At 42.1% G+C, this 27283-nt stretch overlaps 1 protein-coding gene and 1 non-coding gene across 8 annotated transcripts in view; one reads left to right on the plus strand and one right to left on the minus strand.

The window, feature by feature from the left end:
- Positions 1–27283, plus strand: part of RIN2 (Ras and Rab interactor 2) — a 172431-nt gene that overhangs the window by 135223 nt on the left and 9925 nt on the right. For all 7 annotated transcript variants that reach the window (XM_016146156.2, XM_016146161.2, XM_016146155.2 and 4 more), the window contains 5 exons: positions 1028–1139; positions 3994–4066; positions 9110–9201; positions 12227–13363; positions 26186–26491. In XM_016146156.2, the coding sequence (XP_016001642.1) occupies positions 1028–1139; positions 3994–4066; positions 9110–9201; positions 12227–13363; positions 26186–26491 (1720 nt within the window). The remainder of the gene's footprint in view (positions 1–1027; positions 1140–3993; positions 4067–9109; positions 9202–12226; positions 13364–26185; positions 26492–27283) is intronic.
- LOC118610171 lies at positions 22250–22401 on the minus strand. Its single transcript, XR_004953825.1, has one exon. It is a non-coding gene; the product is annotated as a small nucleolar RNA SNORA62/SNORA6 family (small nucleolar RNA).

Raw genomic sequence — 27283 nt, forward strand, 5'->3', positions numbered from 1 at the left:
GTAGAAAAGATAAAGAATGATAGAGGAGCAGAGAGCATAATGTCCAAGTGCAGAGGAAAGAGAAGAATTAGTTAAGGACAGGATAGGGTCCTTGGAGAAGGACCATGTACTACAGAAGGAAACCTGGCTGCCACACCGCACACTCCAGGGGATGCCATTTCATTTGTAGTCTAGGTGGATGTTGTCTCCTGGAATTGCGCAGTACACAGCCTACATAGCAGTATATGACATACTTGCCTCCATGGTGATGGAGGCCAGAAAGGGGTCCTGAAATATCTGTACTGGGAGTTGGGCTAGTTTAAAGCACGTGTCTGAAGACAATATTACGACCTGGAAGGAGCTGTTGAAAAGTGAAGTCAGTCAAGAATAAATGGACCACCAGCCTTGGTGTTGGCTGTGATAAAATTGAGAGCACACCTACCTACCTCTCAAATGGAACAGTCATTTTTTGGCTTCGGTGGGTTGTTGTCATGCCTGGTCTTGCCGCATCATCCCTTTTTCCAAGAGAAGCCAGAAGTTCAATTTTAATTTTAAAAAAACAAAATGCAAAAAAACAAAACACCTGCCTTTTCATTATTGACAACAAATTCAAATTTCTGTCATAAATATATCCATGAGCCAAATTTTAGCTACCGAACTCCCAATTCACCACTAATAGTTTTACCATGTTGTCTCATGTTCAGAATCTAGGTTTCATTAACCAAGATACTCATGTAAGTTAAAGGCTAGAGAACATATAACAGGAAAACAGTCACCAAACTGAAAATGCTTCTTCAGACTAAGGGAGTTCTTACGGAGAAGGTTCTCTCGAAGGCAAAGTAGGGTTCCATGGAAGCCAGTTATCGAGGAGAGGTGTCTGTGACATGGTCACTGCTGATTACCCCTTTCTCCAATAGTAGAATGTCCTGCTTTGAGCCTTGCAGTTCAGCTATGAAGGGGGTTCTATTCATGAATATTAAGTGTGCAAGAAATCATATGCCCAGGTTCCAACTTGCTAGATGTTTCCTGAATTTCTTTTCCCTCCTAGATCTTCTTGGTTCGTAAGTCTACCAAAATGCAGAAGAAAGTCCTCTCACTTCGTCTGCCCTATGAATTTGGAGCCCCACTCAAGGAATTTGCCATAAAAGAAAGCACATACAGTAAGTGATCACTAGATGTTTAGGTCCTGATTAACACGAGGACCTCAGGTCTCCTGGGAAACTGGAAAGAATCTGCACTTTGAGACAGACATACATGGGTCTGAGTCCTGGCCGTTGTTGCTTGTTCACCTAATGACTGGGCAGGTAACCAACCCTAGTAACCTCAGTTTTCTTATTTGTCTAGTGGGATAATAGTCACCTCAGAGTTATCAGTTCAGTTAAACAACCTATGTGAAAGGAGGCAGCCTACTGCTTAGAGTATGGCAGAGGCCTGATAGAGGTTGGTTAGCTTCCTCACCCCTTTCCCAGTTAAACAGAGCATGGGTTTGGTGCCCATATTTGCCGACGACTTAAGCTGCAGAGCAGGCTGCCTTTTAATGGGATCTAATACTGAAGCATGTGCCTGTACATCTTCATGAATAATCTTTGAGCAGATGATGTGTTTCCTCCCGGTAATCACTTTTCAGTTTTCTATGAAATGCAGCTAATCAGAAGCAGGATCCAGCCCTTTGGACAAATTAACTGAAGTTTTGAAGGGAGAGCAATGCTCAATAGCACTGGTTTTCTTCTGCTATTCCATGGTCATTGGTAATGTGAAGTTTCTAGAGGCCAACTTTTAAATAAAAAAGGGAACACAGTTCTGGTACTGCCAGTCTCTAACAAGGATCAGAAAATGGATCTGTACCCCAAAGGGGAAGGCTTCCTTGAAGTCACAGGTTAGCAAGTTGAGGTGGGAAGGCCAGGAAAAGTGAGTTTGGAAGCCCATTGACTATTTAAATAGCAATACCAAGACCAAGATTGTTATGTGATTTCAACCTAAGCAAGCCCCAGGCCCTACATTTAAGGAACCCAAAGGTAATGAGGTCAATTTAAAGGCAGATAAAGGATTATACTCAGCCTAGAATTCATAGTCTCACTGAGCCAAGTGACCTTTAACTGAGTCTGGAGGAGACAGTTCCAGCAGAAGTGAAACCCGCCAGGCTCTCTCTGATCAGCCTCAAGTCAACTGGAAACCTGGGTCCTGTGCAGTGTTTCTTCTAGGTCTCACAGGGTCACTGATGCCTGGGACAAACTTCCACATGCAGGCACACAAACAGTCACAACCTGGTGAACGATTTAACTTGGTGAATGATTTATACCAGTTTATTTATGTGAGGAGGTAATCAGAACATAGATTTCAAACCTACTATATTAAAGGCAATGAGTTAAATATTAAGTGAAAAAGGAGATGCTGAGTTGAATTTTGAAAGTCTGCTAGCCAAGAAGTGATAGAGCTAACTGTTTTTTAAATCCCCTCTAATATCCAAAGTTAACCATTACAAGTTAGTCTGAAAGCCCCTTTCTTCTCCTCCTAAGGTAAGTACAGTTAGTGTTTGTACTATAAAGCTTTCTTGATGTTCATTTTAGGTCCCTCCCAGCTAACGGTTTTTTTGTCCTATTTTGTCAAGACCTGTATGACTTCCCTGTTCCTTTTCAAGGGACTTAAAGTAGTTGAAAGAGCTAGTATGAGCTAAGCATTCAGGTAGCCATAACTTGTTACCACAGGCCTGGTCCCACCATGACGGCCCCTTTCCGGCCAAGGCCTATCTTCTCTATAAATTGAGGTAGATTAGAAGAGGAAGGACTTGCTATAAAAACAGACAGCTATTTTGTCGTAATATCTGGACAATGTGGTTTAATAATAAATACCACCTCATATTTGTATAGACTGCTTTCACACAAATTATTCTAAATTTCAGTCCCCACTAGTACCTTATAGGAGGCAAAGAGAGTACTCTGTTTGTCCATTTTACAGATGAGAAAACCAAGTCTCAGATTCATTAACCTACCGCAAATGGTTCCTCTCTATCTAACTCACTAAATTGTAGCGCACATGGATGTGTTCTATTTCTCTTTCTGTGTGTGTGTCTGTCTCTCTGTCATAGTATATGTATAGAGGCATGGGTGTGTTTGGGGGTGCTACAGAAATACTAAATAAGCAAAATAATATGATAAAGCAATTAAGAAGCAAAATAAATGAGGATATGGAGTGTTATAAAAAGAGAGAAAACCTCATCGAATTGAGGAAATGAGGAAATCTTCACAAAGCTGAGGATACTGAGAATGTTTTTAGAAGAATAGCTGCATAAATGGCATCTCAGCCGAGATAGTATAAGGAGTGGCTGGCAAACCATGAGTATTTGAAATCAAACCACACACTGTTTCGTTATCTGGAGGATGTACAAAATGGCACACCATCTGGCCAGAACATCTCTTCTCCATGAGAAAGCATGTGCATTGGTGGTGGCGGTGGTGGAGTCGTGGGGCACTCAGCAGAGATAGGTTTCATAATCTTCCAGACTGAATTTAAACAAAAGCTGATTTATGGGGACCTTGTATTATCCTCTAAGCTTTGTGCTCCTTCTGCCGTGTATCTTTACCAGAGGTGACCTGTTTTGGCAAAGAGGAGTCCATCCAGGAGGGTCAGGGGCAGTAGGGCCTTGGTTTTCCCCAAACTCTCTCATGTGCTAACTTATTCCAGCTAGACTGGGCCCTTGACCCGTGCCCAACTTTGTGTTTGTGAACTTAAAAAAAAAAAAGTTGTGCAATTTGACTGTGTGCTGACTTGTTTACCAAGCATCAGAGCATGTGCTCCTGGTGAGTCAGGGGCTGAGTTTCTAGGCCATCCATTCTTCACTAGTCTGTTTCTGGTCAACATACATCCTCCTCCCAGCTGGTTCTGATAAGCCACACAGTAGTTGTTTCAGAGCAGTGAGATGGTCCTTTGCACACAGCAGGCAACAGTGGAGAGCTTTTCCTTTCCCGGAACATGTTCATGGACACTCAGCAGGTTTCTAAAATCTCTCTTTTCTAGCCTTTTCCCTGGAAGGCTCAGGAATCAGCTTTGCGGATTTATTCCGGCTCATTGCTTTCTACTGCATCAGCAGGTAAGGCCTCATTTCGTATGATTTTCATCACCTTCTCAGTGTGCAATATAATCGGCCCGAGAGTTCTTGCTTAAAACAGAGTGGAGGGATGTGGGAGGCTAACTGCCTAGTAGATGTCACTGGAAAGATTGGCTGCTGAAATAAAATGGTCACCAAGCCTCCTGTGCCAGACTTAAGATCAAAATAATTAACCCTGGTCCCCCTAAGTGTAAAATCTCATTAGTTAATATGATTATGTTCACAAGTTACTCTCATGTTCCTTTTGCTTAGCCTCATCGAGCAGGGGAAGCACACACACACACAGAGGGACCAACGATGCAAATCTGAAACATTTAAAGGTTGTCTGATAATATTTATGAAAACTCTCCAAGGGGTGCAGTTCATTCTAGAAATGTGGATTCCTTAAACCAGCCTATAAATCGTGCATCATTGCCTTTCAGGGCTGCTTGATTTCCATGTCAATTTTGCAACTAAGGTGACTATTTCAGTCGACATTAAATTAAGCCAAAAATTACGAGGTCAGCAAGTGTCAGGAGGGTACAAGTTGTGGAAGGCTTTCTTCCCTTTTTCTTTTTAGCCATAACAGTTTTCAAATCAGTTGTTTTTTCATTGATTAAGAATTGAAACTCTTCATCTGCAGAGATTGACATTGCCTCCTCTGAGGTAGCAGAGCTCATTTGGCTTCCTGTGCTTTGCTCTGTCTGTTGCTGCTGGTAGAGTAACGCCTGGCATGTGTTACTAGAATTGTTTTCAAAGATCAGTTTTCACAGCCATCTACTCTGAGACAGAGAACATTATTTGATTTGGTTTGCTTTATGTTAATTTAAGGGTCAGGTTTTTTTCTCAGAGACTGAGTTAGAATTAGAAGTTCCTTGTACCTGTTGGACTAGGCTGTTCAGGGGCAGGCACTCAGCTGTTTACTCTTGGATGTCGCTGGTCAGGGGAAGCCGTGTAATCAATGGCCTGAGGATGCGAAGACACTTTCAGAAGACTCCATGATGCATTCAGCAGGGAGGAATGAGGGACTTCGCCTAGAATTGGAGGAGAGCCCTGTGAATGCCTCCCAGGGGACACTGCCTGCCAGGGTTGGAGCAGAAGCCCTCGGTTTGTGTGAGGAAGTCTTTTACCCCAGGGAGAAGGCCAGTGCAGGAGCCCCCTCTGTCCCCAGGGAATCACGTCTGGTCTGGTGTGAACGCATTTCAACACTAACATGTCAGTCAGAGGTAAAGTTGGCCAGTGTTTACTCTTCCTAGTTTGCTGGTTGGTGACTGTGCTGTTGTGTGAAGAATCATTATACCTATTAAAAAAGCATTTAGCAGTAGCACACAAAAGATATCATCTCTCCCCTCAGTGTTCATGATAGACTGGAATTCCTGCTGTCCAGGCTGGTCGATGATTGAAGGAGATAAAGTACCTGAAAGCCTTTTATAAACTATAAAGCATGATAGCAATCAATATAGGGTGCAATATACAGAAAAATCCCAACGTTGACATTTTGTAAATCGGGTGACCTGAGATTCATTTTCCTATTTTCTTCAAAATGCAAAAGTTCTTAATGTTTTTGTTTCTCCTTTTCACCATATGTTATTCATTTACTTAAATCTGTGTTCTTTGTAATTAGTAAATGATTTGATCCAGTCTTAGCAAAATATTTTTGAAATGTTTTTGAAATGTTCTTTTTGGTTGTAGTACGTAAGTATTCAAATAGAGAAAGCGACTGGACTGTCAGCTCTGGTACTCAAACAGAACATACATACACATATGCCCTAGATTAGTGAATTCAAAGACTGATAAGCATAGAATTTGCCACCTCAGGAAGACACATTGAAAAGTGTAGTTGAGAATACAAATAGTCACGCATACCGTGGCCACCAATGCCTGCCTAGTAGCTCTCGTCAGTTTGGTCTAATCAGTGTAGTGCAGAGCACTACCTTGGAAACTTTTGCTAGAATCACCTGGAATCTTGTTAGAATGCAGATTCCAACTGAGAGGATCTAGGGCAGTGCCTGAGGGCCCATTTCCAATAAGCTCCCAGGTGATGAGGCTGATGCTGCTGGTCTTACAACTGCACTTTGAGTAATGAGGGGCTAGAGAAAATAATTATCATTATTAATTCTTAAATATAATTATAAACCAGGGGTTTTATCTATGCTAGGCACCATACACTCATTATTTCTAATCCTCACAGCAACCCTAAAATAGGATTATGAATATACCATGGAGAGAGTGAGAGACTTGTCCACATTCAATAAATAAGTAGTAGATACTGGATTTGAACCTGCCTTAATGCCAAAGCCCATATTTTCCCTCTAGAAAGCACAGCTCCACAGACGTGCGGTTCAACACACCTGGGTTCCAGTCCACACTTTATTCCACATTAGCCCTGTGAGTGGGTGCAGGGTCTTCTCCATCTGTGTCATCCTAAGCTCCTGATCTGTGGAATGCGGGATATCGAAGCTTCTTCCCAGGGACATATGTGAGCCTCACACGAGATAAGGTGCCCTATGTGATGCAATAGTAGGTGCTCAATAAAGTTAGTCTCCTTCCTTTTAGAAATACAACATAGAGCAAAGTTAAAAATATAAATCTAGATTATGCTTATACTAAAACTCTTGGGTGAAATATTTATACCTAAGATGTCTTTATTTTGTCTACTATGCAAATTTTAGCATTGGCACTCCTTTTTTCCTTAACAAGGTGTGAGTGAGAAGGGAGTATCCCCTTTTGTGTATGTGTGCGAGTGTGTGCACGCACGTGCTCATGCGTGAAGGAGATGCTGTGATGTGCCCTGGTTGGCACAGTGGGAGAGGCCTCATGCACAACATCTAATTTTCTAATAGATCAAAGCCTAAAACCACCCATTAGCAAATGGCAGGTGTTGTTTCCTATCATATATGTCATTAAGAAAAAACAAAACCAGTCATGTGATATTTAGGCTCCAGGTACTACAGTGGCATGGTAAAAACTAAAAATAAACATAGGTCGGTTTTGTCATATGTGGCTTTTCCCCCAAATTGTCTAAAGGCAGTAGGTATTTATTAAGTAGTTACAGTTATAGAAACATATTTATTTGCATTACAAAATTCTGGTTCCAACTGATCTTCATTTAAAATTCTAATCAGGGTCCTTGCATATCTGGAGTCAAGCAGCTGCTATTACAGATGCTGCCATCCTGAGGTTCCACCTGCTTCATCTAGAGCAGATGCAATAGGACAAGTAGAAGGAGATGCTCACAACATTTGTGGGCAGGCGAAAGGGTTTCCTGGAAGCAGGAGGTGACTCAGGCTTCACGTCCTAAGAAAGAGGAGCCTCCTGACCGTCAACTCCTGGCATTTTTGTGAGGAGTTGGCATGTTAGAGCCTTTGTGACACTACTGCATTTTATTCATGTTTTGTTCTTTTCACTGACCTTTCTAATTTGTTATTCGTTGTCAACAGCTTCAAGGTTTCCAGAATTCTCAGTCATCTAGATTTAATCTGATGTAGCCTACAATGTTGCCTGTTCTCACTGTAAACAAAAAGTTATTTGGTATAGTTATTCTCTTCAGTGGAAATTTCCAGGGCATCTTGTATAGACAAAACAAGTTTTGTCCCTCACTCCACTATAGGCACAGTGGCCCCTTGCTGTTCTTCATACATGCCAGACTCTCTCTCACCCCAGGACCTTTGCACCTGCTGCTCCCTCTGCCTGGAAAGTTCTTTTCCTTGTGGTTTACTTCTTGGCTGCCTTTAGATCTTCAGTCGAATGCTACTGGCTCATGGAGACTTCCCTGGCCAACTTTCACACTTGAACACTCATTATTATCCCTCTTTTGAACTTTATTTTTATACGTGGCACACATCCCCTTCTCACATATTCTATAGATTGCAGAATTGTTTATTGTCTCTAGGTGTCCAGAGGAATGAAGCTTCGTGCAAGCAGAGACTTTTTTGTTTTATTCCCAGTACCTGGAACAGTGTCTGGCACATCGCAGATGACTGTAAACATTCGTTGAATGAATGAATGAATTCATTTTAAGACCAGTACCACTATTAAAAAATAACATTATCGTTATCAAATATTCATCCATTCATTCATTCATTTATTCAAAACATACTTTCTCTCTGTTCATATCAGGCAGGGCATTGTGCTGAGCCCTGTCACCAATGCTTAGAGCATGGTCCCAACCCTCGTATATGCAAATGAACAAATTTTCATTAAGCCTGCCGTTACCCTTTATGAGAAAGCAGGAGATCATGGTCTATGAGCTTACTAGGGGTGATTCTATGCCCTGACCATGGAAGCGGCCTGGTGCTAGCTCAGTATCTTCACGTTGGGCCTTTTGGTCTGTGATGCTGCAATGTGTGTGTTTGCTGGTCTGCACAGAGTGTCATGCTGCTTGGGACCAGAATTGTTGCATGAAGTCCTATAGGTTTGCTTTCCTACTCAGAGTGTGGTCCAGGGGCAGCAGCATCACTTGGGAGCTTGACAGAAATGCCAAATCTCCGGCCTTACCCAGACTTCCTGAGAGTCAGAGTATGCAGTATAACAAGACCCCTCTGTGGGTTCATGCACACTACCTTAAAACACAAGGGGAAGTCTCATCTCGATATGCACTGAGAATCCGCCATGTGTAAGTCAGTGAGATAATAAGTGTTGGTTTAGGATTACACATTCCTGTCCAAGAAGTTGGGGTCCAACATTCAGATCATCTAGCAAATCAGTGACATTGTTTTATGTCTATTATCGATCGACCAACATAGTTAGCAATTCCAGTATTAACTCTAGGTACATTTCAGCCACCCTAGAAGGAAACCTGGTCCTCGCTACAGATACTGAAACTATGAAGTCTCGTCTCTCTGCCTTCCTGAGTGTGTTAATACAGGCAGGAATAGCAATCCTAGAGTCCTACTACCAGTAAAGGTAAGTTCTGGTTAGGCACAAAGTGGTGTGTACTGAGGACATTTTAAATAATTTAAGCTAAAATAGCTTCAGAATGGACATGAAGGCAAGAGCTAGAAACACGACATGTAATTATAAATATTCTCTTCTTTGAAAAATCAGGGATGTTCTGCCATTTACTTTGAAGTTGCCTTATGCCATTTCAACAGCCAAGACTGAGGCTCAGCTTGAAGAACTAGCCCAGCTGGGACTAAGTAAGTGGGGGCCCCTGCCCTGGTCTCTCTTAAACTGAATCTATGGAACAGAGTCAGTGTTGGGCTGATACACTGTAACGTCAAAAAATAATCCCCATCTCCAGTGTAAAACTTTAGGTCTATGAGGACCCTGAATCGCATCTTTTGAGAACCTTTTTCTAAGTCAGACATTAAACCAGTTCTCAGAGGCAGGTGCTGAGTTTTCCTGGATAACCTTCACATCCCCTCAGCGTCTTTGAGTTTGAACTACCCAAAATGTCCAAGTCCAAATGTAATGCAACCTTCTGTAATGTGTCATTCCTGTCCCTTCTGTGGCATCTTGCTGGGGAAAGGCATTACTTGGCAGAAAGGGAAATCCAGCACAGGGCTTCTCACGTGCACAGGTTTTATTCTAGAGGAACACGCAGCCACTGACGGCACTTCTGTGCTTTCAGGAATCTGGCGGCGCAGGCGTCCACAGTAACATCTGTCTCACTTCCCCTCTTGTTGTTTAGTTCTGATTCCGGTGTTCTGGGCCACGTCCCTTACACTGCCATGCGTCCTCGCTCCAGCCAGCCAGCTGGATACTTTCTTTCCCTCTTCCCTCTTTACCAGTGCCCATAAACCCAACACGATGCCGCCGGACAGTGGTTGACAATGGGATCAGGATGTACAGTTCTCCCATCTCACTTTTGTCCCACTACTACAGAGAATTCGTATGTGTTTAACTCAAAAAAATTTTTTCCCACCTAGATGAGAAAAGGACTTCTCTTAAGATTTTAGGGCTTCAGTCTTCAGACAACAAGGCCATAGTATTTGAATAGAAGTTTGGGATTCTGAAGTGCAAGTGCCAGGATTCCTAAGCCCTAAGAAACTATGATACTTAACCAGCAAATAAAAATATGCGTGTTCCCCCTTTGGCATATTTTTCTGTTAATCAGAACTTGCTTTGAAGCAGGTTTCATTGCCAAGAGAGCCTGCATAATTCATAGAGAAGCCTGGATATAGTCAGCTAGACTGTAGGCCACTTGAAGACATGCACAGGTCTCAGTTTTCTCTGGTGACCTCTGGTTCAGGGGTCAGTGTGCAGTGTTATCCTTTGTGCCAGGGTTGAAGGACTGTGATGTCAGAGACAGCACTTGTGCCCTGCAAAGATGAGGGCAAAAGTAGCTTGTTCTTGTGGCCACTAAGCAGAATCAAATGAGGTTAACATTAGTTATATATTCAACTCGTAATTGTCAGTGCACACAGTATCCATTTTGTGAAGAGACGGTACTTTTTAAAATTCTGTACCTCATTTGTTTGCCCAATAAATATTTCTGAAGGGTCTGCTATGTGGCAGGCACTATGCCTCTCACCAAGGGTTCACAGCTTAATAGCGTCTGTCTCCCTACCTCACCACCCAGGCTTATAGTCTTTATGGGAGGAACATACATATGTGGGCTAAGTGTCCTAAGCCTTATAAAGTCTTTCGGTGGTGGCAGTAGAAGTCTCAGGAGGACCTGAAGGCAGTGGGAGCAGTTCCACCAAGACCCACACTGGCCAATAGAAATACTTGTAAGGTGAGCTAGTGTGTAATTTTAAAATTCCTAGTAACCACATTAAAGAAAATTTAAAAGACACAGATGGCATTGTTTTATAATCAATTTAATGTAATATATCTGAAATATTACTTTAACACTTAATCAATATTAAAGTATTGATGAAATATTTTACATTCTTTTTCCCATACTAAGTGTAATCCAGTATGTATTTTATCCTTACAACACGTCTGTCTATGCACTAAATTTTTATTAGAAATACATGATCTGTGTTTAGATTTCATTAAAAGGTAGAGTCACATATCCAAATTCCAGACCCACTTAAAAGGTTTCCAGTAACTGAATTGAGCATGTTTTTAAATTTAAATTGAGTGACATTAAATAAAATTTAAAACTGAGTTTTTCTGTTACACTAGCTGGATTTCAAATGCTTAGTAGCCGCAGGTGACTTACTGTTAGCTCTCATGTTGGACAGCACAGGACCGAAGGGAAGGGAGGGAAGGATGAGCGAAAGCAGGCGACACAGCCCCAATATCTGGCATGTCTGCAACATAGACGAGGCAGGGCAAGGGTTCCCCGTGCCGGCCTCTCCCCAGCCTCCCATTACCAGCCATTTTAAGAAACACGTTTTAAGCGAACACAGCAAGACAAAGCTATAAAGAGAGAATGACCTATTCCAAATGGAAATTACAACAGACATTTAATTTATCACCACCACTTGCTCCCTCGATTTGCATGGAAAACAGACCCTTCTGTAAAAGGGGACACTAACAGTGTAGCTGCAATAGGCCATGCACACTGCTCCAAAGTGTGTCGAATATGTGTGGCCTCAGTTGAGGAGGTTATAGGATTTGGGGAGAATGGGAAGCAAACCACAAAGATAAATGATTGAACTGGGACTTAACATTTGCATAAGTTTGCTGTCTTTGTTTTTGCTGATGGGACCCATGAGTGTATTTTCCCTCCTTTGGGGGTTTTAATGCTGAACACATAAAACCCCAAGCAGATTGTGTAACATCCCCCAGGCCCAGCTGCTGATCCTACCCATTAAAGGGGAAGTAATATGCCCTCTGCAGGGCACCCCCCAGGAATAGATCGGGAAGGTTGCTTTGTGAATGGACTTGGTTTTTGTAAAGTCAGGGAGCTCCATGGCCTTTTCCAAGCTTATACTATAACATTGCAATTCTTTTTTCCTCACCTGTGAAAAGTCTGGGCTTGCTTTGTAGGTTAGCCAAAGCATTTCTCAAGGGCTTTGAAGGTGAAAGCCCCTAGAGCCTTCCTGTGAGCTTACAGCTGGGCCTGGCAGCATTTCTACCCTTTCCAGTAAGGGAATATGCAGTTAAAGCAGGGGAAGGGGGGGAAGCAACAGCAAGTGAGGCGCCTCCCCCTCCAAAGACAAGCGTAGTCATGCAAGTGCGCTTTTTTTCTTCTTTTTTTTAATTTGTGAAGGAATGGCCCAAGTGTACTGTATTTACATTCTTGTGTTCACTGATAATGACTTTCAGATTTTTGGAGCTCTCCAGCTGACAACAAACCCCCAAACCCTCCACCTCCCCATAGGCCTCTCTCCTCAGACGGTGTTTGTCCGGCCTCCCGTCAGCTCTGCCTTATAAATGGAGTGCATTCTATAAAAACCAGGACGCCTTCAGAGCTGGAGTGCAGCCAGACCAACGGAGCTCTGTGTTTTATTAATCCTCTTTTCTTGAAAGTGCACAGCCAGGACCTCAGTGGAGGCCTGAAGCGGCCCTGCACAAGGACTCCCAACGCGAATGGCACCGAGAGGCCTCGGTCCCCCCCACCCAGGCCCCCACCACCCGCTATTAATAGTCTGCACACAAGCCCTCAGCTGTCCAGGACTGAAACCCCGGTGAGCATGCCAGAAACAGTCAACCATAACAAACATGGGAACGTAGCTCTGCTTGGAACGAAACCAACCCCCATTCCTCCACCCCGGCTGAAGAAGCAGGCTTCTTTTCTTGAGGCAGAAGGCGGCGCAAAGACCTTGACCAGCAGCCGGCCTTGCCACGGCCGGGAGCGGGAGCTGGAGCTGGGCACAGCTGGCAGCCCAGGTGGTGCCCCGCCTGCAGACGCCCCAGGGGATTGCACAAGGGCCCAGCCCGCCAGCTCTGAATCACGGTCCCCGTGGCATGGAGGCAGACAGAGGCTCAGCGACATGAGCATTTCTACTTCCTCCTCCGACTCGCTGGAGTTCGACCGCAGCATGCCCCTGTTAAGCTACGAGGCCGACACCAACAGCAGCCTGGAGGACTACGAAGGGGAGAGTGACCAGGAGACCATGGCCCCCCCCATCAAGTCCAAAAAGAAGAGGAACAGCTCCTTCGTGCTACCCAAGCTGGTCAAGTCCCAGCTCCGAAAGATGAGCGGAGTATTCAGCTCCTTCATGACCCCGGAGAAGCGTATGGTCCGCAGGATTGCTGAGCTGTCCAGGGACAAGTGCACCTATTTTGGCTGCCTGGTGCAGGACTACGTGAGCTTTCTGCAGGAGAACAAGGAGTGCCATGTGTCCAGCACAGACATGCTCCAAACCATCCGGCAGTTCATGACCCAGGTGAAGAACTACTTGTCTCAGAGCTCGGAACTAGACCCTCCCATCGAGTCACTGATCCCTGAAGACCAAATAGGTGAGTACCCACTTTGCCTTTTTTAAAAATATAAAACATGTGATAACCTCGTAGAACAGTGCATTCTGTGTTAGTTACCTTGGATAAAATTTTCTCTAGAGTTCAAAACAGCAGAACATTCCACCTACCAGATTTGAATGGAAACGTAGCTTCTTAAAGTAGTCTTAATGTTATACCTGACATGGCTGCTTCATGCCAGGCTGGGAAATGTTTTGGGGAGAAACTGATGGAAATGAAGAAGGGTTCTGTTCAGGGACCAAGTTTGCTTTCTGAGGGTCCAATTGCCTGCCTGATTTTATGCCGTGTGTGTGACACGACTGTTGAGTGTTTTCAGAAAGTGGCTCTCTGTAGGTTGTGCAACACAGAAAGGTATTTTTGCTCTCTTCCAAGATACCTTGGGTGTTTTTTTCTGCTTTGTTTGCGAATGACTTTTTATTGAGGTATAGTATACAGTCAAAAGAGTGCAGCGATGGTGATGTGCCTTTGGATGAGATTCCACACTGAACACACCTGTGGGACAAGTGTCAGCTCAGTAAGCAGAACATGGCCAGCATCTAGAAGCTCCCTGGTCCCCTACCCTGTCACCCTTCTCCCAAAAGAGTAACTGCCTTGCTGGCTTCTAATTAATCCCATAGAATTCAGTAAGAAGTACCATTTTGGAGTAAGCAAAAAAAAAAGGTGATGGGAAAGTTTATTTTCTATATTTTTTAAGATAAGTAACATAGTTTAGAGGTCACATGAAAGGTGTTTTCTCTGAAGTCAAGGGAAATACTTTCTCTATAACCTCATTGAAGGGCTGAATTAGTGATTACTTTAGCCAAGGAAAATTTGAATTTGGCAAGCAGTCTTTTTTTTCCAGGGCAAGAATATTGAAAGGAATTTTTTTTTTTCCTTTAATTTCAGAAGGTTGACTCTAAAGGCTAATTTCAGAGACCCCATTCATTGGACAATAACAGACAAAAGAGCTACCAAACATTTCCAGGCAGTTTATAAAGCTAAACACTAATTTCTTCTTCTGATTGAGTCTTTTTGTGGAAAGTAGTAAACAGTGAGCGGTAGAGAGTCCCCCCCTCCCCCCCATCTCTCGCCCCCCCTTCTCCTTCTCCCTCTCCCTCTCCCCCACTCCACACACACCACGCACACCTCCCTCTCCCTCTCTCTCTTTCTCTAAGTGAGTTTCAACAGCTCTCTGATTTTCTCACAACAGAATCAAAGCCTTGTTTGTTTTTCTGTGATTTGAGCCTGGGTCCGTGAGGCGTGGTTAGAGCTGGCCTGTTGCTGAAGGGAGAGGCCAAAAGGAATGTGCTCTTGCGATGCGCCTTAGGACTGAAAATGGCTTCACGAAGAATCAAAACAGCCACAAAGGCCACCTCTTTTTCCCCACCCCACCAGAGCTCACGTCCCAGGGGAGACCAGCTCAGACATATTAACAGGGATCCAGAACCTGCCCGAGAATCTTCTTCTGAATGGGCCCAGGGGGAGAGTGAGGCAGGCACTGATGTCATCCCTGAGCTATGTGCCGGGCATCACTGACCAGCCCACAGACACAAGGCTCCCAAGGGGACAAGGGCCTTTGCTTCCTTCCCTGCTGAAGTCGTAAGTACCAACCAAACTGCTCTTCCTGGGAAGCTCTTCTGCCAGCTCCTTTTGAAGTGAAGTTCAGATATGGCATTTGCTCTTGGAGCATAAGGCCTCATTTCCCCCCAAACAAATATACACTTTGCTGCTCCAGATGGATGCAGCTTTTAATTTAAAATCTAAGATTATACCAAAAAAGGAAGCTGTGGAGCCCCTAGTTTGAGCCAGCCAGCCTGCCTAAATGAATTCAGTGAGTCCTGGTCTCACTCATGTGAGGCCGGCATGGGCATCAACCCTGTGAAGGGAAAACGGGCAGGGCTTTACCAAGCGGAGCCATTTATCTCAAGACCACACCAGCTAGTAACCAGCAGGTACAGCATTTGAACTCCTTTCGGCGAGAATCAAAGCCCATGTTTTTTGGATCTTACTCCCCTGCTGCTGTCTATGTTCATATTTTCTTGTCAGAAATTAAGAGAAATAGAAAAAAATGTTTTAATTATGTCGTAACCTAAAACTAATACAATATTATATGATAATTACATCTCAATTAAAAATTAATTTAAGAAAATATTTAAATTGAAAAAGAAATTAAGGGGAATTAGAGTAGTAGGCTCACCTACTACTGTTGAGGCAGCTCAGACTAAAGCTCTCTGTGGAGGTGTGGCCAATGTATGCGTTACTATGATTTTTTTATTGGTTTGTTTGTTTTGGTTTTTGAAACTTTTGCATTAAAGCAGGCACTTCGTAGCTGTTACTTCCCCAGTGAAACCATCATTCTGTTTTGAAAGTGCAATGAATGTGCTGGGCTTTTGAAACTTAAAGGAAGGTGAAACCAGAGCAGAGGTTAACCTGAGAAACTCATCACAAGCCCAGTTAGAGGGAAAGAGGTGACCCTGATTATCAGAAAGCCAGTTCTCTTACATGTGCAAGTTACTAGATTAGGACCGATAAGAAAATGGACTTAGTCCAGTTGTCTATTTTTACATATTTCTAAATGAAGGACTCACCAATTTACTACAGTTTTATTAATATAGTGACTCCTGTGACCCTGTAACCAAGTCAAGGTTGGTACATTTATGTAGGTATTGTTCATGATTTGCAAATTTAGGAATGGAAGCCAAGATGTAAAAGGGACTTGCAGAGGGTTATGCTGCTTGTAAGCAGGAGAGCCTGGATTCAAACTAGGTCTTCTCTCTGTGTTGTTTGCTTATTCCCACCATGTCTCACTTCCTGGGAGGATGTAATTCACTTTGAATGAATTCATTTTGAATGCCATCCCCAGAATCTCAAGCCTCAAATTTCTTCTGAGCAGGTGTCTGCTAATGCTAGTAAGGCTTTTCAGGAATGCCAGTTGGGGTTCTCTTCTTTAAAACACTCTAGTCCTGTCTTCCTTTCCCATAACTTTCAAAGGAGATATAGCTCTGAATTAGAGGTGGGAATTTAAATGTAAAGCCTAGATTTACAGAATCTTCATCCTGAAATTAAGGAAGTTGAAGGAGGCATTTTACTGGTGTAACCCATGTAGAATTAGAGCCGTCATTCCTATGTGAAAAGTGACCATGTGTGTATGCATTCAGCATATGGAGATAGTGCTAATCTGTCCTCTTCAGAGCCAATGGAAAAAAGCTGAATAGCCCTCACCCACTGCTACTTTATCCATATGGTCCTAATACAACCCTTTAGGCCAGCACTTTCTAGGTGAGTATAAAATGATAGTCAATCTCAAAAATGAAAAACTGCTACTCTAAATAGTTGTGTCCTATCATAGAGAATTTTCAGTCTGTTTAGACTACTCTTTAAAGTACTTCCACCCAAAAGCCCTGCCATTTAGAGATTCTTAAATTAATATCAGTTGCTGACATCAACTTCACTCTCCTGGTTGGAGAACAAAGTCAATGAGGATAAAGATGTGGTGAGTTCCCATGTGAGCCAGCTCTCTGTTCATTCCAGGGCCACACATCATGTTTCCCTTCTGGACGGTTATCCCCCCTCCAAAGTGGTACATGGAAGAATACACAGATGCTTTAACAAAAAGTATACAGTTTCGGATCCTACTCAGAAGTGCTGGGATCAGTAACTTCATCAACAGAGGAAAGTATTCTCATTACTCGTGTGTCCTGCCACATAAAGTATAGACAGGGTGTGATAGAACTCATTCCAATATGTGTTTCTTATTGGTGGTTTTCTATCATACCACTCTTGCTTCAGTCTTTTTCAACCAATAGGATAAATTAGCCCAAATTTTCTGGTAGTGAAATCTCCACTTTGCAGAACTAGTTGCATTTTTGTGGTTAGTGTGTTTTGATTTTATTCAAGCAAAAATAATGTTTACTTCTAATTTGATGTTAATCTTGGGAAATACCTCTGTTTTCAAGTCTTGTTTCAAGAAAAACAAAATATGTGCAACTCCGAAAATGTTAGTAATCCAAAATTTTCAATTTCATTCAAACTTCCCACCACAGACCATCAAGAATGATATTAAAAAACTCAAATATTTGTATTCATGAAAATCAATAGTGAAAGACAATACCATTTTGCCTTCTTTCATAACTATATACAAAAATATGTACTTTCTCTGAAGAACACTTTGATTGGGAAAAAAGCGTCCTTAAACTCGATTTCCACATATTTCAAAGAGAACGTCAATTTACATGTACATGTGTGTGTTTTTTTTTTAATAGAGAAATACTGAAATGTGGTTAGATTCCAAAGTGTAGAATAAATAAGAAAGGAAGTTTGAAGTGATTCCCTAGGAGTGAAGCAATTATAACTACTTTGCTTCAGAATACTTTTTAAAAAATGAGTATTTAAGTCTGACTCAAGCTTCAATATCTAGTGTGACTTGTTTTTAATTTTTAATTCACAGTTTGATTTAAGCCCTCGAGTTATTATCTGTCCTTTGTTAAATAGCCATTCTGAGAGATGTGACCAGAGAGGCATTTTGGGGTGAAGTGGAGATTAAAACCTCGAATTTGATTTCTGATTTAGTCCATATGATCATATCACAGGGAAGATGTGAACATCTTCATTCAGTTAACAAGGGTAGAGAGAAAAGAGAAGAATTGACTTCTTGCAGCATATATAAAGAATGCCTATATTATTTCTGAAAATTAGTTTAAGTAGATAGAAAACTACAGCGAGAAGTACTTCTATTTTTCCCTGGGGCATCATGTGTTGTATAATTTTTACTTTAGGGCATCAAAAGGAGTTAATTATGACCTATTGACTAAAAGAAGGTTCTCAACTCTGGAGTTAAGACTCTCTGCCCAGGAGTCCCTGACTCCATGATACTCTACACAAGGAAACTATTAGCTCAGTAGTTCAGAGAGCCCTTTCTAACAAGGAGGGGTTTGAGGGTGGCATCACAAAATAAGGCACATGAAGATATCTGTACTAGATGTTTTCTGACTGTAGAATCTTCCGTCTCAAAAGAGAGATAAGTACCTTCTGGGCAGGAAACATCACCAGTTAAAAGAGGAATCTATATAGGAATTGAGAGCAGGAGCCAAGGGACACTTGAAATACTATGTTGATTGAAATGGAAGCATAAGAATCTTTAAGACTTTGACATGTTTCCCAGTACTCTACTGCTGCCAAAAGGGTGGCTCTGATTGCCTGTCATGGTGAGGCAAGCACTGAGTGGAGGAGCCCTCACTGTCCAGGGATGCCACCCACAGCTTTGCCTCACTCACTCTGCCTCTCAACAGGGACCAAGTCTTACAGGCATAGCCCCGACTCTCTCACCTCAGATAAAATGTTCATTGTGGAGGTTCTCACTTATTTTCCAGACTTAGGGACTTCTTTTAGAAACCAGAATTCACAGCCCCCTTCCCGTCTAGTCAAAGAGTATATCTTACTTGCATACTGTGTTTTTAATAGAACCAAGAAAAAGCCCCCATAATCCCTCACCCATGTGTATTTCTTGATGGTTTACAAAGCATTTTGATGCATAGAATCCCCTTAAATCTTAATGCCTTGGGAGGTCCCATTTATTATCCTCAGTGTTATAGATGAGGAAATAAATGCTTAGTGAGATCAAGCCAGGATGCAAGTTAAGACTGAAACTGACTCATCTCATGTGGCAGCTACACTGCCTTTCTAATCTATTTTATGAGGAAGGAGGACAACTGCAGAGGTGTAGTCACCCTATAGCAAAGGGTTTCTGTGATCCACATGACTTACCATTGATGTTACCCTGGATCACCAGCCCAAGGTCAAGTTTGCCAGGTTTCCTCTCTGTAAAATTAAATGCCACCCTCTCTTCATACTTTATTCTTCAGAAACAAACAGGTAAGCCCTGCCAGCACTCAAGGGTTGAGGGTAGAACTAAGCAACACCTCCCAGAGGCCGGGGGATCGACATAAATTATTTGGAATTCTTCTGTAAGGAGAGTTGGTCTCTTCTCCCCACCTTCATTTTTACTGGGCTTTTACTAGAAGGCACTGAAATCAGTCTGACGGATTCCATACATAAGGAATACAGCCTTTACTTTTGCATAACACCGTTCCTTGAAGCACACCAAAATGAATAATAATATAAGTAAATCACCACTTCAGTGCTTGTCACCTTCATTTTGGCACCACCTCTGCGGGGCTGGTGGGATCTTCCTTTAATGGTAAAGCATTCTTTATTTTTTTTTTTTATGGGCCAAAGTATACAATGCTGATAATATTTAAAGCAAAGCTTGGTATGGGGCATTTCTGCAGGGTGACAGAGGACTCTGTGGGGATGGAACTGGCTGCCCCACACCTGGGCGATGACTTCATCACCAGAGTCACACTTCCTATATTCTGTAGGGGTAAGGAGAAGAAACATAATTTTCACATAGCCTCCTAAAGGAAGGGTTTGTAGTTCAATTCGATAGTCATTTTTGGAGCCCATTCTGCATGTATCCTTTGGACTAAAGAATACAGGTGGCTTACATCACGACCCCCAGGTCTTGTGTTCTGAAGGCTTCCCCTCAAGGAGCGAGCTCTGATTCTCTAGGAGAGTATATGCTATGGCAACGACAACTAAGAATGTTGAATTCTCAGGGAGTGGGGAGAAGCATGTGAAAAGGACCTAAAAGCAAGGCCTCCTGGGACTCCACATCAGGAAAGGTAAAGAGCCCACCAGACACAGGGAACAGCCTGTGGAAAGGCACAGAGGCCTGCAATACTACTGGTTTCAGCGAGAACTTGGGCCATCTGTCGGGGATGTGCTGAGAAGAAGGAATGGAGGACAAGGCAAGGGTGCATCCTCAGGAGATGTCTCAGCTTTTAAGATAGTGCAGAGCATTTTAGAAAGATCATCCTAGTGGAACTCTTTAACAATCTCTTTAGGTCAGATACCAAACAATGAAATTGGATGCTGGCCATAAACACCTGTGGACCAGTGTGACAAGCCGGGATGCCAGGGACCAGGAGTGGACAGACTCTATAAAGCAGGGACGGCAGCATGACCTGGGCCCTCCCCAATTAGTAGAGCAAAACAGTAATGAATCAAACCCACCCTTCATCCCACACATTCTCGTCTGAAATTGGGTCTCTCTCAATACCCATCACTCCGAAAGATACGTAGCTGCCCAGGACATTCAGCTCATCCATGTTTTTGAGCTGTTCATGGGGACAGAATGAAGCTGTGACAAAACTCTGGGAGTTTCAGGGCAGGAAAACCAAGAAGGTCTTACTTCAGATCTTCTGTCTTTGTTCCTATGCACGGGAGGGGTTGAGGAAGAGTAAGAAGACATGAGAGAAAGATGTACTAGGTGGCTTTATAATTACTTTGTCAAAGGACTTTCAGTTCCCATTTCAAACCAAGCAAACCACAGTTAGCACAGGGGGAAAAAAGGACCCGAATCATTAAACCTGGTGGCCGGTGCACATTCATAAGGGACAGAAGGAAGCAATGGTTTTGCCTGCAGACTAGGTGTCAGGTGCATCTGAGGTACTCATTGTGCGAGTTCTCCTCAGCCCTCTCAGAAATCCCATTGAGAACCTCTGAGTGGTCCCATTTCACACATAAGGAATCTAAGACCTGGAAAGGTCATCTTCTTCCCTCAAGGTCACAAAGTAGAAAACTGCTCATTTGGATTTTACATCTGACCCAAGCGCCACTGGGACCCTAGGTGGGCTGCTTTATGCGTAGTTTGTACAGAGGAAAGCAGAGTGCTGTTGCGGCTCACCTCCCACATGGACTGCTCATGCTCAAGTCCTTGTCTCAGGGTTGGCTTCTGGGAGAACCTAAATTAAGACAAATAGAGATTATGTACTGATCTCAGGCAAAGGGTTGTAAAGTATGTAATAGTGCTTAGAACACACTGAGTATCACTCAGTGTCAGCTCTAATCCTTAATCTAATTATACAGCCAAAGGAAAATATGTTAGCACATAAAGAAATGGTCGACTCATTGTGCCCTTCTTGTACAGAGGGAAGCCCATCATACCATCTCCTGACTTGTTTCCAGCAGAAACAACCACACTTGTACCGCATCCCCACCATCCTAGAAAGTCGTCTCATTTCTAAGCTTCGTGTCCATGGGCAAAGTAGGGATGGCACTAGTTCCTACTTCAGAAGGCTGGAGTGAGGGTTAGCATATAGCCAGGTCATATACACACAATCCCCTCAGACTAGGAACTGCACAAATAGGAACCAAATAAATATTAGTAGTTATAAATATTTAAATTTCATGATTCAAGTTCCATGCAAAAAATGCCCATCTCTTGTCATCAAACATGGGCTTCTTTTTCTACCACTTTATTTTTTTTTAATTATCAAAATGCTAGAATTCTAACTAACCAAGAGGCCATATGACTTAACCTCATCTTTCATCTTTTCAAGAAACTTTAGGTTGCAACCAGCAATTTTGAATATTATGTTGTTTAGATTCTGAGTTCTGTTAGAATCCCCCGGAGAATTATTTCATTTTGTTGTAGCAATCAATCAGGTCCAGACTGCTAGTTCTGAGCAATAATTCCAATGTCAGTTCAGAAGTTCAAGGTAATGATAGTGAGAATGGTGATGTGATTTGGCCAAAGTCACTTAGAAAGATAGAATCAGGCTGGTTGTCAGGCCCCATTCTCCTCGTGCTCTTTCTAAGACAGGTACCTTCTCTAGACTTCACCTTCACCTCTCTGGTTCTCAGTTCCCCTTAGACAGCATTGGGTAAGCATGATCCAGTCTTGTGATGGTTCTCTGTCTCATCTCTGGCCTTCTCTGGAATCTATGCTGTAGGTCAGAGTGAAGCAACAAGGACAAGGCTTCTGTCTTTTATACCTAATAGGGAAATGACCACTAATAGCATGGAAGAGAAACACATTTTTTTAAAGCTGAATAGGGCAGAGAGTACTATCAAACTCCATTCATAGAGACAAGCGCTACTTGGTGTTAGCAAAAATCCTGCCATTAATATAGCACACTTCCGATGCTCAGAAGTTCATTGGCCAAGACTGGCCTCCACCCTGAGCTTCAATAGTGTGCGAGAAACACATTTAATGCTTCTTATAAATAACTGCATCAGGTCCCATGAAGGTGAGGAGCATCCCAGCAACTGCCGTGCTCTTTGCCGTTCCCCTTTATGGATGAGCTTTGAGGACAGTTGATAGGATCTGTATAAATATTTTCAGAAAATTTATTTCCAGTTTTGGTCATTCAGCTAATATTTGACTTCTAAAATTTGCAGTATTGTAGCTCAATAGTATTTTCTTGTTTGTTTGTGGATAAATAAAATGATCATAATCAGGTTTCTTGGGTTCAAATCCTGGCTCCCCCTCTTGCTAGCTATGAGGCATTGATCTCTTTGGGTTTCAGTTACCTTATCTATGAAATGAAACCCCATGGGGTTTGTTTGAGGATGTGAAGAATCAATGCATGTAAAGTGCCTAGAATACTGTTTTGGGTGTTTGTGTGTTTGTTTGGATTTAAAGCAGCCAGAAATAATAGAAAAAAAATAGTAATTTATAAGAAATGTGACCGATCTATTCTTTTTTTTCTGAAATAGTCCTCATTTCGAAAGATTTTTTTGTTTTGTTTCTTTAAGTCACCCTTCCTTGTTCCTTCATGAACAAAACCTGTTTTTCTTACTGGAGAAAACAAGCTAAGTAGATGGACTCTTGGACTTTTTAAAAATATTCCTTATGTTTAGTAACAATTTGGAGAGGGAGTTAGTAGTAAAGTCCTGAAAAACAATGCAAAAAGACCAGTTTTTCTTATTTCTACATCATGGCCTTTAAAAATATACTTTTAAAAAAACTCTTAACATTGGTAAATTTTTTTCATTCTGGATTTCAAGAGAGTGGCCACTTGGCAATGGGTCCTAGCTTTCAACCCTCCTGACTGATTTCCACAGCCCCATTAATGCTCAAGGGTGGAATTTACAGCTCAAAGGGTGCACAAGGGACCGACTCAGCCCTCTGGAAATGAGCTTTCTGCCTGTCTTCCCCCAGGAGCAGCACGGGACCTTCTGGAGATGATTGGTGTTAATGCTCTGGCCCAGATGTGACCAGAGCTCACTCTGAAGTTAAAAGCTGTCCTTGGGGTTTAAGTCTCCAGTTGTTTTCTGTTTGATTTATACAAGGTTATTGAGGTTTAACTTATATCCATAGAGCATGCAAATCTAAAATGCTCAGCTCAACAAATTTTCACGTGTGTGCACACAAATGTAGCTACCACCCAGATTCAGATAAAGAACATCTCTACTCCCTGGAAGTGTCCCCCATAGCCTTATTTATTCCTAACTGCCATACTGACTTCTGTCGTCATTGATTTATTTGCCTGCTTTTGACTGTTATATATATGTAATGCTAAAACAGATCCCAGATCCTCTTTTATGTCTAACTTCTTCCACACAGCAATGTATCTGTGAGATTCATCCAGTTGCATGCTTTTTTTTCATGGACTGAATCCAGTTGGAGCAGCGTGCTCTTTTTCATGGAATGAATCTTCCATTGTCTGAATTCCTTTCTGAATTCCATTGTACTAATATATCCTTGCATCCATTCCATTGGGATGGGCCTTTGGTTTGTTTCCAGTTTGGAGCTATTATGAATAATGGTGCTATCAATATCCATGTATATTCCTAGTTAATGATTGACATGACTTTTGCCTTCCTTGGTGACCTCATTCTAACAGAGTAGTGGTCACTTATAATAATGAATGTAGCTTTTGTAACCTTTAGATAGAGAGGAATAAACTCGTGAATGTTTATAAAGTTCCTGGAACTTTATAATTAAGAGATCATTCACTTTGAAAAGCATAGGATTGGTTGTTTAAAATAGTTGTACAGCCTCAAGCAAGCCATTAGAAACCTCCAAACCTCAGTTTCCTCATCTATAAAATGGCCGCAATATCAGTATTATGCAAAAATAAGAGTTGTGGTAAGAAGTAGATGATATAATGAGATAAAGCACTTAGAACTGAACCCAACTGAGCACTCAGTGTTAATTGCTATTATTGATGTTTCATCTAAATAAAAAAAAAAAAAGGTGAAATCAAAGATGCCATGAAGTTGCACAAGATTATTAACACAACATAACCAATGGAAACCGCGTAATTTGTTTTAATGCCAGATATCAAGTGAAAATGTTCTGTTTTTCTTTATAACCTCTTTTTCTTCAACCTGAATTTCTATAGTTAAATGAAGTTCCGTATTTAAACAAAGAGCTCTCCTTGATAGAATATGGAGGTGGAAGAGCAGAGAAAAACTTGGGCTGGGGAAGCTAATGATTGTGGGGTCAGCATTAACTTTTGGCATCAGTTTTAACTTTAAGTTATGGGAAATTGTTCTTGGTGCTTGTGCATCTAGCTTAGATTTCTCTGACCTTCTAATAATAAGTGATAATTTGGATTAAATGTGATCTTATGCAGTATCGGGAATTCCAAAGGCCAGAGAGAAGTTAAGTTATGGTCTTAGAAGTTAAGTGGATCCGTGGGCTTCCAAAAATGGAATCACATTAAAGTGTCAGATATTACATGTTGTTGCTACTCAGGTACCTTTGATGAGAATGTGCAAACATTTGAGATTGAAAAGCTGAAGTTGAAAAAGCAGAGAGTTTATTATTGTCTAAATCATCTTCAGTCTGGATCTCCAGATCTACGGTCATGGTCATTTTGCTGTCAGCCAAGAAAGCTACTCCATTGGGGAACTATTCAAATAAAGAAAGAGAAACAATGCCTCCCACACCTAAAGTGTTTCCAAACAGAACAGAAACGCACTTCAAAAAATTTTGCTTTTTATTTCGAAACCATTTAGACTTACAGAAAAGTTGCAAAAATAGTAAAAATAAATTATGTCTGCCCTTTACCCAGATTATCAGAACATTAGCACTTTGCCACATTTGTTTCATTCTCTTCCCTCTCTGTTTACACACACACACACACACACACACCCCACAGAGCCTCTTTTTTCTGAATCATTTGAGTTAGTTGCAGACATTGTGTCCCTTTACTCCTAACTACTCAATGTGTATTTCCTAAAAACAGGGACATCTGTCACAAAACTACAGTAAAATTAACACTGAATTAGTGTTAACACTATTACCAAATCTGCAGACTTTCTTGAATCTCATCTAATGTTCCACTAATGTCCTTTATGGCAAATGATTTTTTTGGTCCAGAATCCAATCTAAAATAACATGTGTACTTAGTTGAATCCTCAGAAAATACTTTAAGGGATTTTGAACACTTGCTATTTGAAAATCCTTTTTTTAAAATAACATTTGCTTACTGGTCAACTAGATGATCAGTAGAAGGACTAAGTCGAAAGTTGTATTCTAAGTCAGTGGCCTGTTAGGAACTGGGCCGCACAGCAGGAAGTGAGCAGCGGGCAAGCAAGAGGAGCTTCATCTGTATTTGTGGCCACTCCTCAGCGCTAGCATCACTGCCTCTACTCCACCTCAGATCATCTGGCATTAGATTCTCATAGGAGCACCAGTCCTTGGTGCCAAAAAGGTTGGGGACCGCTGTTCCAAAATATTTCCTGTGCTTATGGGTGTGAAAATAGTTAAAAACAAACATTTAATTGCATTGGTTGTATGCAAGATAAACTAAGAATTTGTTAGGAAAGATCCCCCCTTCCTGGTTTTGCAGAAGAAAATGTTGCAGTGTGAGTGATAGGACTGCTAAGCTTTGTTGGTTGGGTGAGTGTGAAGTTCTAACTTGTCCGCTCTATACTCAAAGAATAGAGTTGCCAATGTCCGTGCTGAGAAAGCAGACGCGCATTTCTTCTTTCTTCAGACAATGGTCACAGTAGCTATGCTTTCTTTGGCAGATGTGGTATTGGAAAAAGCCATGCACAAGTGCATCCTAAAGCCACTGAAGGGGCACGTTGAGGCCATGCTGAAGGACTTCCACATGGCCGATGGCTCGTGGAAACAACTCAAGGAGAACCTGCAGCTCGTGCGGCAGAGGAATCCACAGGAGTTAGGGGTCTTTGCCCCCACCCCTGATTTTGTAGATGTGGAGAAAATCAAAGTCAAATTCATGACTATGCAGAAAATGTATTCGCCGGAAAAGAAAGTCATGCTGCTGTTGAGGGTCTGCAAGCTTATTTACACTGTCATGGAGAGCAACTCAGGTAAGGCTGCCTGAAGTCCAGGCTCTTGGCCACTTCCCACAATGGCTGGTGATGTGGCCAGTGACTGGGCCAATGACATGTCAGGTTTTCTGATGCCCATTTCTCTTTCATTCAATCTCTGATTTCACCAAGTGGCTCACAAAAATTTAAGTGTTACTCTGGTGTCTGGTAAATTAATCACATGCACCAAAGAAGTATGTAGGTAAAGGCAACAAGATATTTGTTTGATGCCAATTTATTAAAGATTTATTTTAGGGTAGTGGATACAGATTCCGTCTCTGGAATTCAAGTTCAAATCCTAGCTCTGCAAATGAGTTAATTAACTGTGGAGTGTTGGCCACCTTACTCAACCTTCTAAAATACAGTGTCTGAACCTGTTATTGAATATGCCTTTATTCTTCATAAGGTGAGTATTAGATGGGACAAACCATGCATAGCCCCAAGTGCAATGGAAATATTAGCAATAATCATTACTATATTTTGGCCAATGACCGTTTATGTCAACAATCTACAGCATGTGTCAGAAATGAGGAGCTTCGACAATGCAATTTCATTACAGCCATCTCCTCTGCTCTTTGCTAGAAGTTGAAGCAACGTAATTGGAATTCACAAAAGAGTTACAAAGTTGGGAAGTAAGCCCTCAGATTTCCCCTGTGCTTTTGTTTATAACCATTGAGTGATTGAGCCCTGCATTGTTCCAGGTCTTCAGAGAGCCTGTTGTAATTTGGTGGATGACTACCACCTTTTCCTCTGGTGAAACTGCTTCATGGAGAAAGAGAGAAAACATGGGCT

This window comes from Rousettus aegyptiacus, unplaced genomic scaffold, assembly GCF_014176215.1.
Source record: "Rousettus aegyptiacus isolate mRouAeg1 unplaced genomic scaffold, mRouAeg1.p scaffold_m13_p_12, whole genome shotgun sequence".
In the NCBI taxonomy this organism is placed as follows: domain Eukaryota; kingdom Metazoa; phylum Chordata; class Mammalia; order Chiroptera; family Pteropodidae; genus Rousettus; species Rousettus aegyptiacus.